The 15,763-nt window shown below is 49.9% G+C and overlaps 1 protein-coding gene across 4 annotated transcripts; it reads left to right on the forward strand.

The window, feature by feature from the left end:
• The first annotated feature begins 1,798 nt into the window (after nucleotides 1-1,798).
• Nucleotides 1,799-15,572, forward strand: Morn3 (MORN repeat containing 3). 4 transcript variants are annotated; one of them, XM_057765466.1, is made up of 8 exons: nucleotides 1,801-1,837; nucleotides 5,428-5,481; nucleotides 5,983-6,156; nucleotides 11,415-11,572; nucleotides 12,748-12,907; nucleotides 14,289-14,473; nucleotides 14,828-14,911; nucleotides 15,293-15,572. In XM_057765466.1, the coding sequence occupies exons 3-7, from the start codon at nucleotides 6,012-6,014 to the stop codon at nucleotides 14,903-14,905; spliced, it is 726 nt and encodes a 241-aa protein (XP_057621449.1). In that variant the 5' UTR covers nucleotides 1,801-1,837; nucleotides 5,428-5,481; nucleotides 5,983-6,011; the 3' UTR covers nucleotides 14,906-14,911; nucleotides 15,293-15,572. The 4 variants fall into 4 exon arrangements, with proteins under 4 accessions (XP_057621452.1, XP_057621449.1, XP_057621453.1 ...); XM_057765470.1 differs by having other exon boundaries at nucleotides 12,748-12,790; XM_057765467.1 differs by lacking the exon at nucleotides 1,801-1,837 and adding an exon at nucleotides 3,043-3,064.
• The last annotated feature ends 191 nt before the right edge of the window (nucleotides 15,573-15,763 follow it).

Here is a 15,763-nt window from a genome sequence, read left to right on the forward strand (position 1 = left end):
AAACAAACAAACAAAAAAAAAAACTGTAAAAAAGAAGAAAAAAGAAAGGAAAAAAAAGCCGGTGGTGTTGGCTATCGCCTTTAATTTCATCACTTGGTGGCAGAAGCAAGAGGATCTCTGTGAGTTCAAGGCCAGCCTGGTGTACAGAGCGAGTTCCAGGATGGCTAGGGCTACACAGAGAAACCCTGTCTGGAAAACAACTGAAACAAAAAGCTGTAAAGGTATGGCTCACTCACAGAGGGGACCTGGGAGGCAGCATGCTGGGCTGCAGTCTGACCTAGAGAGCGCCTGGGCCTGGGAGGCAGGGCAGAGCGCTGGGCTGCAGTCTGACAGAGAGAGGGTGAGTGCCTACACCTGAAGGTGCTACTCAGCAGGTGGCAAGGAAGCTCAGGACAGGGCCAGCGGCCAAAGGACAGTTTGTCCTGGGGTAAAGGCTGACTGCAGCTGCTGGCTGGATGCCTGAGGAGAAGCAGTGTCAGCCAAGGCAGATTCTAGAGCCTAGCTGGGCCAACTGAGTACGTGAGAGAGGAATTTGGAAACAGATAATTCCTGTAAGGAATTAAAATCGCAGAGACATAGGGAGTGGCTCATTTTCACCAAGAGTGTAAGGAGGCTGATGGTGGAATGAGAAAGATGAAGACCGGACTTGGTGGTGCATGCCTGTGATCCCAGCACTTGGAGGCAGAGGCAGGGGGATCTGGTGAGTTCACACAATAAAAACCTACAAAACTTCCTCTGTTTTCAGATCAGGCAGAATGGCCCCAGGGTTGAGTGCAGGAAGGGGAAGTAGCAGTGTATGTCACAGCTATGTTTTCCTGTGTCTTTGAGATTTTGTGTGTCCCACCCTGTGTCCCTCCCACCGTGTGTCCCTCCCACCGTGTGTGACCCAGGGGTCTAATTCAGGTCACCAGGCTTGGTGCCTTCCTCCACTGAGCCATTTCAATGGACTCCCTTTCTTTCTTTTTAAGTTTGAGGATTTTGTTGCTGTTTATTTTTTCACAAGAGAAAAGTAGAGAGCCAAGTGTAGTTGTGCATGACTTTAATACCAATATTGAAAGGCAGAGGCAGGCAGATCTTTCTGAGGCCAGTCTAGTCATGTAGACTAGTGAGTTTTGGGACAGCCAGAGCTATACAGTGAGACGCTGTCTCAGAAAAAGAAAACCAACCAAACGAAACAAAACTGAGAACGTAAAAGTCTTTGTCCTTGGAGATGGACAACAGCTCCAGGTGGCTGGGGACAGGTGGGTGCGTTGGTGCTAAGGCTTAAACAGCATACACAGGAATGAAACACGTGGTGATTCCGATTTGAAATAGGGTGGTTCTGGGAACTCCTGGGTAAAGGGCTGATGTTTGGACAGAGCTCTCTAGGAAAGTGTGAAGGAAGGAAGAGATGTCCTAGCAGCTGTCCCAGAAGAGCCCAAAGCCTGAGGCAGGAGCAGCAGGAGAGCAAATGTGTAACCTGGCAGGAGCAGAGTGGGAGGCCTAGGGGGACAGGACAAAGAGAAAAGTGGAGGGGCGAGGCGGGTCTTCCAGCGTCTTCAAGGCTTTATTATACGACATGGTGGGCAGAGCAGGAACCTGCGTCTGTCATATGCATGCCATGCAACTTCCTGGGAGACGGTCTCCAGAGCTTCCCAAAGACATTCAAAGGGCTCCTAGACGACTAAGAACAAACAGAAGTTTCCTTGTCCTTAAAATTTCCCCGCTACCCTGCCTCTGCAGGAAGAGGCGGGCACTGCCAGCTTGCTTTGTTGTTGCCATAACAACCTCTAGGGGCCCACACTCGCGGGCAACTCTAGCTGCTGGCTGAGGGTGAAGCCCAAGGCTGCTATCACAGGTGAGCCATGAGGACAGGGGTGGCCTCAGAAAGGACACCTAGCTGTCTGTGCCCTGTCCCTCCAGTGTCTTCACTGGTCTCTCTCTTTTTTCTTCAGAAACAAAACAACCTGGGCAATCTTGTAAGCCTTTCCTTTCTGGTGTTCTTCTACCTCTCCTTAAGTTCTGAAAAATACAAGGACAAGAGTGGAATCTATGCCAGGCAGTGCTGGTATAACCCTTTAATCCCAGCATTCAGAAGGCAGAGGCAGGTGGATCTTTGTGAGTTCGAGGCCAGCCTGGTCTATGGCACAAATTCCAGAATAACCAGGGCTACATAGAGAAACCCTGTCTTGGAAAAAAAAAAAAAGACTCAATGACGCACAGATGAAGTGGTGACACCTGTTGGCACCATAGCGCTGTGGGAGTCTAGTGCAGCCTTCCTTTAGGATTCTGAGCAAGCCCAGGACACACTGTCACTTTGGGGCTAATATGGCTCCTTGACTTTTGCTCATCTCTCATGTATTTTATTTTATTTTTTATTTTACGTGTATGGATGTTTGGCCCACATGTATTTCTGCGCACAACTCATGTGCCACCATTGGATTCCCTAAAACTGGAGTTAGCCATTGTGAGCTGGGTGCTGGGAACCAAACCAGGTCTTCTGCAAGAGCAGCCAGGACTCTTAACAACCGAGCCATCCTCTCCTGCCCAGATTTCTGCTGTTTTGAAACAGTGGCTCACTGTAGCCCACACTGACCTCGAACTCATGGGGATTCCTCTGCCTAAATGTTCCAACAGTTAGGATTCCAGGTTGCATTGCTACTCCCGCGGTCCCTTTGTTCTTAGTTGAGAACAGCTGTGTGCAGGTACCGGGTGTGGTGACAAACAGAAAGGACTTGGTATCTGTCCACTCTACTGAGACGGTGGTAGAACAGTACTGCGCAGGGTACTCTCAGAGGGGAAAGGTGCTGCCAAGATTGTGTTGGACTCTAGCATGCAAACACTGAGGAGGAGTCGCCCCCAGAGACCACCTCACACACCACAGCCGATGCAAAAGCATGAAGATTTTATTAATTCTGTCATGACAGGGTCCCTCAGCAGCATTCGGGAAGCCAAGAGACCTCGAATAGCTGGCACAGGCTACTTTTAAAGGAGAAGGCCATAGAAGCAAGGGGGGTTGTGATTGGCTTATTCAAAAGGGCTATTACCAATAATTGGCTGGAGAGCTGTTGCCATATCAGATGAGGTAAGAGATCATTTTGACCCCGTTTCCCAGGGGACCGAATGAAAACACATGTATATGGGTAATTGTTCAGGAACTGAGTACGTGCATGTGTAGCTGTTAGGTCCTTAGTTCCCAGGGGAAGAGGGGAAGCACTATGGCACGGAGGCTGAGAGGATTCAAGAATTGTCAGGAATGGCTTCAGAATTGTCTTAAAGTCTTACAGTTGATCTTGAAGAACATATAATGATATCGTAAGTACACATTGGTAACCCCAGTCAGTATTCTGCCAGCAGCAAAATCCTTTCATACTACCGACCCCTCTTTTCTCCCTCCTTCTCTCCCTCCCTCCACTCCCCAGTTTCTTGTCAAGACAGGGTTTCTCTGTGTAGTCCTGGCTCTCCTAAAGCTAGATCTGTAGACCAGGCTAGCCTTAAACCCACAGAAATCCGCCCGCCTCTGCCTCCCAAGGGCTGGGATTAAAGAAGCACACTACTACCACCGCTGCTCCTCTCTTGAGGCTCCCACTCCCCATCTGAGGCCCTGCCAGTAATCCAGCCTTCTACACAATGATGCAATTCAAGGGCCTATGGAGAGGTGACTGAGGGGCTCAGCAGTTAGGAACATTGGCTGCTGTCGCAGAAGATCCAGGCTCAATTTCTAAAATCCAAATGGGGGCTCATAACTGTCGGAACTTAAGTCCCAAGGGATATGATGTCCTCTCCTGGTAAAGGCAGAGGACCAGTAGGTAGAAGGCTTGCTTAGCATGCATGAAGCCCTGGGTTTGACCCTTGAACTGCAGAAACCAAGCATGCTGGCTCCTGCCTGCAACCCCAGCACTTGGGAGGTGGCAGTAGAAGGGTCACCAATTCAAAGTCATCTTGCATATTGAGTTTGAGGTCAGCCTAGGCTACATGAGACCCTGGCTCAAAAAAGAAAAATAAGTCATTCTCAGCTACATTGTGAGTTTGAGTCTAACCTGTGGTACGCGAAAGCCTATCAGAAACAGAGAGGACTTGAATGTGGCTGTGCATGTCTGTTAGCCCAGGCATGAAAAACGGTGGCAATTTAACGTCAACCTGGTCTACATATGGAATTCCAGGTCAACCAGGGCTGCATAGCAAGACTCCATTTAAAAAATAAAAAAAATTGCCGGGTGTGGTGGTCCCTTTGTACTAGGGAGGCAAAAGCAAGAAGTTCTCTGTGAGTTCAAGGCCAGCCTGGTCTACAAAGTGAGTTCAAGGACAGCTAGGGCTGTTACACAGAGAAACCCTGTCTCGAAAAACCAAAAAATAAAATAAAAAAAGATTTTCAGAACTGGGTAGCAACAAAGTGTGAGCAAAGATTGGTTCCTTCTGTGGGGACAGAGCCTGCACAGCTGCACAGGTGGCAGGCACGGCGGTGTGCGCAGGTGGCAGTTCAGCGGTGTGCGCAGGTGGCAGGCACGGTGGTGCTCAACCTGAAGCACACGTTTTTTGAGGCTGACCCTGTGGGTAGATGCTGAGATAGCCATGTTGGGGGGGACTGGCCTGAGGTTACTTTGATTGGCAGTACATGTGTGTGCTGCTGGTGCAAGATATAATGGGAGTTGGGGCTGGAGAGATGGCTCAGAGGTTAAGAGCATTGCCTGCTCTTCCAAAGGTCCTGAGTTCAATTCCCAGCAACCACATGGTGGCTCACAATCATCTGTAATGGGGTCTGGTGCCCTCTTCTGGTCTACAGGCATACACACAGAGAGAATATTGTATACATAATGAATAAATAAATATATATAAAAAAAGATTTAATGGGAGTGAATTAACCAGAACCCAGGGAGTATACAGTATTATTTGTTGAGGAGGAACTGGGTTCCCCAGGATTTGGACAAGACCACTTTTTATCACCCCTGAGCAAACTCCATGGGGACAGATGGAAAGACATGGATGTCCTCTCTGGAGATTCTGGGAGATATGAGGAACACAAACAGGGCCTCCCAGACACCTGGAGGAGGCTCTGGGCCACCCACTGTTTCTTTATAGGTTCTAGCAGATAGAGCATAGAAGAAGCTGACCAGGGGTTTGAGCTGAGTGGGAAAGCAGAGGTCAGGGGTCAGAGGTGGAAAGACGCTGCAGACTTTCCTACTGTGTTTATCTTGAGCTCAGCTCTCTGTATAGTCAGCCAGGGGTAGCTGGTCACCTTGGGATCAGCCTTTGTTAGGTTTTGGTTTGGTTTGGTCTTTTTGAGACAGGGTTTCTCTGTAGCTTTGGAACCTGTCCTGGAACTAGCTCTTGAAGACCAGGCTGACTTTGAACTCACAGAGATCCGCCTGCCTCTGCCTCCCAAGTGCTGGGATTAAAGGTGTGCACCACCACCACCCCCCGGCTGGAATCCATCTCTTGAATTTGTAGGACTGCCCCAGTTGAAAGGCATCCCTGAGCTTCACCTTCTGTCCCATCTACCAGGTATGTAGGGCCAACCGAGCAGGCACTGGGCTGGGATGTCCTGCAGTTTGTGTGGAAGGCAACTGTCTGCCTGATAAAATTGGCCTCTCCTGGAGTGATCCCAGCACTTGCCGCCATCTGATCCTTCCTACTGGGCTTCTCTTCCATCAAAACCCATTCTGATTGGTCCTTCTAGTCACTAAGTATGTGACCATCATTCTTCCCTGATGTCATCAAGAACCCTGGGTTCCTATTGGTCTCCTTGGGTTCCAAAGCGATTGTGCCATCAATCCCCATAGAAGGGCCCCAGGAGAGTGCAAGAGAGGGGAGTGTCCTGGGTCAGTCCAGCACAGAAGGATCCCCACTGAGGGCTGCTCACCTGCCCTGGGGACTCAGAACACACATGACCTGCCACACATGACCTGCCTTACTGGAACTCAGGCAGGCACCTCCCCAGGAAGCCCCAGGATCCCAGAGACACACGGGATACACTGAGTCCCTGATGCTCCTACCTCTCGCCAGCACCCTTCAACACCACAGAAGCAGCTAACATGCCAGTCACCAAGTGCCCAAGAAAATCAGAGCCCCCGTGGAAGGGGTGGGACTGGAAAGCCCAGAAGAACGGACTGAGGCACCAGGTATTCGCAGTGAACGGCGATCACTATGTGGGCGAATGGAAAGACAACCTAAAACATGGTGAGCAGGGGGTCCTCGAGGGGTCAGTGTGGGGTCAGAGTGGGCGGGCAAAGCGAAGCAACCAGGAAGTGGTAGCACTCGGGAGGCAGGGGCAGGGCGATCTCTGTGAGTTCGAGGCCAGTCTGATCTACAAAGTGAGTTCCAGGACAGGCCTATAGAAACCCTGTCACAAACAAACAAACAACAACAAAACCCACAACCAAAAGCAGTGTACAGAATTCACTAGGAATGTAAGTGCGGTGTTCCCATCCTCCTGTGGGGGTAGATGTTGATCAGGACAAGCAAGGGGCGTTCCCATGCTTTGGCTCTGAAGGCCATCTCGGCCATGACTTCAGCTGAGCAAGGGTTTAGGCACACTGGTAGGGTAGAGGTCTTCAGAAACCAGCCTGGAGCTGGGGCTCTGGGGGTGGAGCTGGGCCGCTCACTACCTTCTGATAGACTGACTGAGCCTGGGGCTGGATGACAGAAAAGGTAAAAGCGATAAGAAAATGGCTTGCCGTAGGGGCTCCGGGCTTCAGACCCAGCCCTGATGCTCCGCAGACGGTGGATCACAGGGTCTGGGCCTCGGAACACAGGTAGGACCAGTCCAACCCCCAAAAGTAACTCAGCTTCCATGATTACTCCTGTGTGCCTGGGCTCAGGTCTGACCAGCAGGGGGCGAAGGTGTTCTGGTAATACAGTGCAAACCAAGGCGGGGGGTGCGGGAGGCTTTATTAAAGTCTTCAGAGTCTCACACTGTAGTCTTGCAATTCCAGACTTAACCACCGTCTTCTCCTCTCCTGCCTTCCGGAGTTATCTACACTAAAACCATGAGCCTGCAGTGTTAGGATCCCAGTTCTACCAGCTACAGTCTGGAGGTAGTCATTCCCATACTCTGAGCCTCAGTTTCTTCTCCTGTTAAGTGGAAACACTGCCAGAGAGGAGAGGGAAGGGAGTAGAGACAGAAAACAGTAGGGAGAGCCAGGTGATGTTGGAACTGGGCAGAGAGGACGAGAATGCAGGGGCCAGGCTAAGGGTCTAAAGTTCAGACCTTAAACAGTACAATTAGTTAGGTAGATTGGTGACCTTAAACAGTAGAATTAGTTAGGTAGATTGGTATACCTTGATGGAGGAACAGACCTGAAGTCAGTGTAGCTGGAGCACAGAAGTGGGCCAGGATTGGTGTGGTTTTATTATTACAATTATTGGCTCAGGAGGCTGAGCCACCCTCTCTCAAACAAAAGAAAGTATGTGGCGGGGAGCCAGGGGGGATGGTGCATTCCTGTAGTTTCAAGCACTTGGAAGATGATGCAGGAAGATTACAAGTTCAAATCCAGCTTCCCCTACACAGTAAATTCAAGGCCAGCCTGAGCTACAAGAGACCCTATCTCAAAACAAAATAAAGTTTAAAAAGGAAGGAAGAAAAAGAGCAGTGGCCAGCTGTGGAGGCTCATACTTTTACTCCCAACACTCCAGAGGCAGAGGAAGGAGATCTCTGTGCATGTGAGTTCAAGACAAGGCTGGTCTGCATAGAAAGTTCCAGGCCAGCTGGGCTGCATAATGAAATCCTGTCTCAAAAATGAAACAAATAAAACAAAGAGGGGTGAAGAGAGGAAGGGAAGAAAGGAGAGAGAATGAGAGAGAGAGAGACTCGGGTACAGCTAACCATCCAACAAATATACTGTGCCTCATGGACCACTGTGAGCCTTGTGTTTTGTTGTTGTTGTTGTTGTTTTTTTTTTTTTAAAAAGATTTATTTTATGGGAGGCTGGAGAGATGGCTCAGTGGTTAAGAGCATTGCCTGTTCTTCCAGAGGTCCTGAGTTCAATTCCCGGCAACCACATGGTGGCTCACAACCATCTGTAATGAGATCTGGCGCCCTCTTCTGGCCTGTAGGCATACAAACAGACAGAATATTGTATACATAATAAGTAAATAAATAAAAAAAAGATTTATTTTATGTGCATGAGCGTTTTGTCTTTATGCATGTATATGAACCATGTGAGTGCCTGGTACCCAGGGAGATGAGAAGAAAGCATTAAATCCCACTGGAACCGGAGTTCCAGGTGGTTGTGCATGCTGGGAACAGAAGCCAGGTCCTCTGCAAAGGCAGCAAGTACTCTCACCGCTGACCCATCTCTCCAGCCCCAAGCTTTGTCTATCTTTATTACAGGACAAACCTTGTTGAAAAGAAGGGAACAGGCTAGTCAGCACTGTTGGTGCCAAACACGTGTTGCATGAAGGGTGAGTCTGCCCTTGTCAGGAATAACCTAGATCAAATTTTTATCTCACAATGTGAATATTTTATTTCACAATATTTCAAATATTGTTAGGCAGATGTCCTACCACTGAGATATGACTGAAGCCCTACCTGCTCTAGATTTAAAAACCCAAGGGTTGGGCCCAGGAGATCACTCAGAAGTTAAGAGCAAGTATTCACTGGTGTCAGTGGCGCACACCTTTAAGCTGAGCATGCAGGAGGCAGAGGCAGGTAGAGCTCTGAGCTGGAGGCCAGCCGGGTTTACATAGTAAGTCTTAGGCCGTCTGGGGATACACAGTGTAATCATGTCTCAGCAACAACAAAACAAACAAGAAAGCTGAGAATCTGAATTCAGTTCCCAGCACCCACTTCCAGTGGCTCATAATCACTGTAACTTCACCTCCCAGGATTATAGCACCCTCTCCTGGCCTCTGTAGGTACTACATTCACATGACATTCACACGGGCACATAAAAATAAATCTCTAAAAATAAATACTATTTTATAAACAAAATTTAAAATCCAAGGGCTAGGAATGTATCTCAGTGGTTGTCTTACCAAGTTTCTACTGTTGTGATGAAACAGCACAGACCAAAGCAACTAAGAGAGGAAAAGGTTTATTTCTGTCTGTCCTTCCACGTTACAGTTCATCAGCAAAGGAAGTCAGGAGCTGATGCAGAGGCCATGGAGGAGAACTGATGACTGGCTTGTTCTTGGCTTTCATTTTTTAAAAAAAAATTATTTATGTGTGTAAGTCTTTTGCTTGTATGTATGTATGCATGTATGTATGTATATACACCATATTCATGTCTATGGAGGACTGTGAGACAAGGGTGCTGGGAACTGAACCCTGATGCTCTATAAGAACAGCAAGGGTGGCCGGGCGGTGGTGGCGCACGCCTTTAATCCCAGCACTTGGGAGGCAGAGGCAGGCGGATCTCTGTGAGTTCGAGACCAGCCTGGTCTACAAGAGCTAGTTCCAGGACAGGAACCAAAAAGCTACAGAGAAACCCTGTCCCGAAAAACCAAAAAAAAAAAAAAAAAAAAAAAAAAGCAAGGGAGCAAGGGTGCCCAACCATTGAGCCATCTCTCCAGCTAAACCACCCCGAGTCTGCTTCCCCTCCCCGCACAGCACCCAGGAACACAAGAGTGATTGCGTCCACAGAGAGCTGCGCCTTCCCACACCAGTCATCAATCAAGAAACTGCCCTGCAGGTTTACTCACAGGTCCAATCTAATGGGGACACTGTCGCCCTCTTCAAAAGTCACTCTAGGGGGCTGGAGAGATGGCTCGGTGGTTAGGAGCACCGCCTGCTCGTCTAAAGGTCTAAAGTTCAATTCCCAGCAACCACATGGTGGCTCACAACCATCTGTAATGAGATCTGGTGCCTTCTTCTGGCTTGTAGGCATGCATGTAGACAGAACACTGTATACACAATAAATAAATCTTTAAAAAAAAAAGTCACTCTAGCTCATGCCAAGTCGCTAACGTAAAACTAGCTAACACAGTGAAAGACAGCTTGCCTGGCACTGCGGAAGCCCTGCACTTGGGAGGCAGAGGCAGGCAGATCTCTGTAAGTTCGAGGCCAGCCTGGTCTATAAGAGCTAGTTCAAGACAGGCTCCAAAGCTACAAAGAAACCATGTCTTGAACCCCCTCCCCCCAAAAAGGTAGGAACACCTTTTCCAGCTAGCCCTGGGGCCCCTGCCAGCAGTTTTTCATTTAACTTTGTTTAGGGAATGAGAAGGGGACAGAAAATTCTGGCCTGCTAACGAGCCAGCAGGGGAGTTGAGGAAAGATGCATGCAGACTTGACATGGGTACTTGGCTTCCAGTGCTTTCTTTCATGGTGACTCATTCATTCGTTCATTCATTCCTTAGATTTATTCATTGCAATCAGACTGATTATGGCCAGGAATAGTAGCAATAATAGCTGTAATCTAAATCCTTGAGAAGCAAGGATTCAGGAAATAGGAGGATCATGAGTCCAAGGGCAGCCTGGGAAATAGGATAAGGTCTTGTCTCAAAAACCCATAATATGGGACTAGCGATGTAGCCATCAGCTGACAAATGGCTTCCCTGACATGCATCCCTGGATTCGAATCCCAGTACAGCATAAATCTCGGCATGTGTGATGTGTACAGGCGAGGCTAGGCACTGCCACAGCATGTGTGTGGATGGTAACGTGACGTTTGGAAGTCAGTTCTTTCCTCCTGCCGTGGATTCCCGAGCTGAAAAATGCTGTACATCAGTCCTTTAAAACGTAGACATCTTACGCTGAGAGCCTTTACCCACATCTCCCTCTTTCTCTCCTCCCAGCTCCTGGTACCCATCATTCTATTCTCTGTTTCTGAGTTTGGCTTCTTGAGATTCCACATAAAAGTGACATCCCTTGGTTTTGTCTTCCTGTGTCTGGTTTATCTCCCTTTTCTTTCTTTCTTTTTTTTTCTCCCTAAGACAGGGTTTCTCTGTGTGGTCCTGACTCTCCTCCTGGAATTCACTCTGTTGACCAGGCTGGCCTTAAACTCAGAGATTCATCTACCTCTGCCTCCTGAGGACTGGGATTAAAGGCATGTGTGCCACCACTGCCCAGCTGTTCCACTCATCTTAATGCTCATTCATGTTGTAAATAGAAGGATTTCTGTTTTCTTTGTTTCTCTGCTGGGAAGCAGACTCATGATCTCACACACCATTTCCCAGCCTCTTTTTGTCTTTATTTTGAGACAGGCTCTAGAAGCTGCCCCGGCTGGCCTGGAGCTTATCATCCTCCTGCCTCAGCCTCACCTCTACTTGAGGTTTGCCCTAACAGTCTAGCTGTTAGACAGTGGTCAGGAGAATCACTGTTTTTAGCCATGGAACTTTCCTTTCTTCTTCATGCTTACAGTCTAATGATGAGGTACAGACCCTATTCCAGTTCTGAAGAAATTGTTCAGGGTGGAAGTCCCTGAGGTCTGTACCAGCATATGGCCTTCAGCTTCCGGATGGCAACGGTCTGCAGTGTTGGCCCATCCATGTGTCACCAGGGAAAGGAACACAGGTCTGGAAGAAGAGCGGCGCTACCTATGAAGGAGACTGGAAGTTTGGAAAGCGAGATGGCTATGGCACCCTCAGTCACCCTGACCCAGAGACCGGAAAGTACAGAAGGGTGTACTCAGGCTGGTGGAAAGGGGACAAGAAATCGGTGAGTGGGTCCCAGCATGCCTTGTCTGTGGGCGAGGCTGAGCACCGAGCTGTGTGTGTGTGTGTGTGTGTGTGTGTGTGTGGAGGGGAAGGCAGGAGGTGGACCCAGAGCCAGGAGGACCCGTACTTTGGTAGGTGGGAGAAGGAAGGGGTGCGGGAGTTGTAGTGCTTCTCAAAACAAAACCAAGAAAACAGGAAGCAAGAGGAGCAGGGGTGCCCCAGGGAGGCAGCAGGCAAGGCCTCCTCCACCCTCTTCCCCCTTATTTCCTGGCTTTCTTCTCCATGGTACCCCATTCTGAGTCTCCTCCTTTCGGCTTAAGTCAGACGGAAGGTGAGGAAGCGGGGTGTAATGAGGTCAGGGCCAGGCCTCAGTCTCAGCATTCTGGAGGTGGAGGCAGGAGGATAGCATGTTTGAGGCCATCCTGAGCTACACAGAGAGACTATGACTGGAAAGGGGAGGGGGTAGAAAACAGGCAGCGAGAACAGAGTTCACATCCTTGGCCATAGGGCAAGAGCAGAAGGGGGTAGAAGCTAGCCAGAGGGACATCCCCGTCCATTCTGCACACATATTTCCTCATGCTGGCTATGGAGCCTGATGATAACAGTGTTGCTATTGGGCACTTACTGTATGCGGTACTTGAACTGACTCCTGCAACAGTTTATCGCCTTTAGTATTCCGTTTTACTAACTAAGCCGTTTCAGAGCCCAAGGTTTCATATTCTTTGCTCCTAGAGGGAAGACAGCCTAAAGCAAAGGATTTGCATTTAATATAGCCTTACCAGTGGCTTCCCAGGGCTTGGGAGATGGTGTTATCTAGTTTAGAAGATACAGGGCAGGTCATATACCCAAAGAAGTGAGGAGTTAGCCAGGTAGACATGTCAACCGGGAGGAAGAAATAACAAAGATGTCTTCCCTGGGGAGGGCAGAGTTGGATGGGTGACGCCATGGACTATAAAATATCCTTCTGGGGCCGTACGGAGGGAGGGTGTGCGGAAGTGGCGCCAGAGATAAGAGGACTAAGGAAGAGGGGAAGAGGGCAGTGCACGTGATGAATCGAAAGATGGTGCTAGAATCCTAGAATTCTTTCACTTCTGCTTGGATGGCTGGCGATGCGAGGAAGCTCAGGTGTGAGACTTGGGTAATCTGGCAAATGGTGGGGCATCTTCCTTCTTTCAGGGCTATGGGATCCAGTTTTACGGACCCAAGGACTATTATGAGGGTGAGTGGTGCAGCAACCAGCGCAGCGGGTGGGGACGCATGTACTACCGCAATGGCAACATCTACGAGGGCCAGTGGCTGAACGACAAGCCTGAAGGGGAGGGCATGTTGCGGCTGAGTGAGTGCCCCGCCCCGTAAAACCACGCCCCAATGCCTCTTGGCCCCACCCCTTCCCGGAAAGATCCCACCCCAGACTCCGTGCCCCACCTGCCACGTCCCTGTAACACCAGCCTTGTGGACCCTAAAAAAGTGAGGTTCCAACTTCCAGTGAGCTCCAACTAGCTGAGGCCCTGGGTCAGGTGGAAGGCTTCGGCGGTCGGTCAGTCTGTCTTGTCCCTGTATGCCTTAGCAAAGTCTGCCTTCAGTGTGTCTCCACTATGTGTAACTTGTATTCAGGGTCACTTGCTGAACAGAGCCAGTGTTCAAGGCGTCTCATTTCTCATGGCCTGGGCTCTGGGCAAGCTTACGTGAATTCAGATCCCGCTTCTGCTAGCGCTGTGGCTCCAGGCAATCTGCTTGCAGAGGGCCTGGGAGATGGTGCAGTGAGTAATGGCTCTTCCACACAGACCTGCCCAGGAGGTGGGAGGACAGAACTCACTGCCCAGAGTACGAGTTTGTGATACCAGCAGCGCTGCTTCGACTTAACGGCCAGCTAGTGCTAGCTGGGTGGCGATGCTGTCTCAGAAGATACAACTTCCAGCCGGGCGATGGCGGCGCACGCCTTTAATCCCAGCACTCGGGAGGCAGAGGCAGGCGGATCTCTGTGAGTTCGAGACCAGCCTGGTCTACAAGAGCTAGTTCCAGGACAGGCTCCAAAGCCACAGAGAAACCCTGTCTCGAAAAACCAAAAAAAAAAAAAAAAAAGAAGATACAACTTCTGTAGCTTTCATCACAGGACTTAGGAGGCAGAGACAGGCGGAGCTCCAGATTGCCTAGCCTAGCATGCTCAAAGCTCCTAGCACTGCAGAGCAAAACGGAGTAAAAAAAACAAAAGCAACAACAAAACCATAAACTGGAACTAGAGCTACAGCCCAGAGGCTAAGTGTGTGCATGCATGCTGCAGCCCGAGTGTGTGCATGCACGCACCATGTTCTGTCTCCAACACCAAAAATATAAACCCTCTTGAAGTGGTCGAGGTAAAATGCTGTTTATGCTGGTGTGGAGCTGGACGTTACACCTGCTGTTTAGTGCCCAGTGACTCTCTGTGCTGGGATGGGCTAGTGTCTAGCACCCAGTGACTCTCTGAGCTGGGGTAGGCTAGTGTCTAGCGCCCAGTGAGACTCTATGGTGGGGTGGGCTGTCTAGCGCCTAGTGACTCTCTATGGTGAGGTGAGCTACTGTCTAGCGCCTAGTGACTCTCTATGGTGGGGTGGGCTACTGTCTAGCGCCTAGTGACCCTCTAGCATCCCCGTGTCAGCAGCTAGACAGGTGAGGCCCAGCCTGATAGCCCTGACTGCTGCCCTGTGCCCAACACCCAGGCTTGTCTGTTCTCTCCATAGAGAATGGGAACCGATATGAGGGCAGCTGGGAGAGAGGCATGAAGAATGGGCATGGGCGTTTCTTTCACCTGGACCATGGGCAGTTGTTTGAAGGCTTCTGGGTGGATGACGTGGCCAAGTGTGGTACCATGATTGACTTCGGCCGTGATGAGGCCCCGGAGCCCACCCAGTTCCCCATTCCTAAGGTGGGTGAAGCCAGAGGATAGACACAGCATCTGCAGCACCACGTGTCCAGGAACTTAGGATGAAGTTTTGTTTTACTGGGTTTTGTTTGTTTGGGTTTTGTTGTTGTTGTTGTTTGTTTGTTTGTTTGTTTTTTGTTTGTTTTGGTTTTGAGATATGGTTTTCTCTGTAGCTTTGGAGCCTGTCCTGGAACTCGCTCTGTAGACAAGGCTCCTTGAACTCAGAGATCCACCTGTCTCTGCCTCCCCAATGCTGGGATTAAAGATTTTGTTTTCAAGCAGAGCATCTCTGGCAAGGTAGCCTGGGGCCTTCCATGCCCTTAAACCAACCAACCAATTCCCTCCCCTGCTCTCCAGGTAGAGATTCAAGACCCAGATGGTGTTCTGAAGGAAGCGATCGCTGCGCTGAAGAACTCGGAGGATGAAGAGGACTGACGTCCGGTAAGAAGGCACATCTGCCATCTCTCATCTCAGAATCGGAGGCAGCTTTGCATCCCTGACACTGCTGATCTGGTATCACTGAGAGCCGACCAGAGAGGGAGAGCTTCCTGCTCTCCTGTACCTTAGCTTTTCCTTCTACTCCCCTTTGAAGCTCATGTTCCTCGAAGAGCAAGTGCATTCCAGGCCTGCCCAGATCTCTCAGTTGCATTCTCAGCCTCCTGAGGTGAGCACTGAGCTGGTCAGGTGGTCCCTTCTAAAGATCCTTAAATGAGGCTGTGGGCCCTAGGCCCGCACTGACACAACTGTTTCTGGGGCCTTGCCTGGAATGGCTGTGAGGCTTCAGGGAGAGGTGTTGATGACCGTGGTTTTGTTTTGTTTTAGATGATTGTGTTTCTAATACTAGTTCCAGCCTCATCCCCACCTGTAGAGAGAGCACATCAAGGCTCAGGAGGGACGCCAGCCCTTGTCACCAAACTGCTCAGACCGGTGCAGCTCCTGCAGAAGCAAGCAAGTGACTCTGGGCACGCCCTTGGCTCCCTCAGAGGGCACCCACTCCTCTAAGACACTAGGTTATTCTTTGCCAATGGAGGTGTGGTATTACTTCTCCCTGACTGGCCTTGGGGACCCACTTGTTTAAATCCTTTGCCCTATGCCTTTTTATCAGAGGACATGAAAATAAAGAAGAACCTGGTGGCCTTGCTCCAAGGACCTATGGCTTGAGCAGGGGTGGGAGTTGGAGAGGGAAGGGAGGCAGCCTCACCAACTGTGTGGGTCCCCCCAACTGTGTGTGTGTGTCAGGAGGAGTTGAGGGTTCGAGGCAGGGGAGCACGGAAGTGGCTTCAGTTCTACTGC

Source organism: Chionomys nivalis, chromosome 3, assembly GCF_950005125.1.
Source record: "Chionomys nivalis chromosome 3, mChiNiv1.1, whole genome shotgun sequence".
Taxonomy (NCBI): Eukaryota; Metazoa; Chordata; class Mammalia; order Rodentia; family Cricetidae; genus Chionomys; species Chionomys nivalis.

What these genes read in the sequence shown, in the direction of transcription:
- Morn3 (XM_057765469.1), top strand. Translation starts at nt 6,012, where the DNA reads ATGCCAGTCACCAAGTGCCCAAGAAAATCAGAGCCCCCGTGGAAGGGG. An exon ending in GGAAAGGGGACAAGAAATCG is followed by an intron (nt 11,573 to 12,747) that starts GTGAGTGGGTCC and finishes TCCTTCTTTCAG; the next exon opens with GGCTATGGGATCCAGTTTTA. An exon ending in CCCAGTTCCCCATTCCTAAG is followed by an intron (nt 14,474 to 14,827) that starts GTGGGTGAAGCC and finishes CCTGCTCTCCAG; the next exon opens with GTAGAGATTCAAGACCCAGA.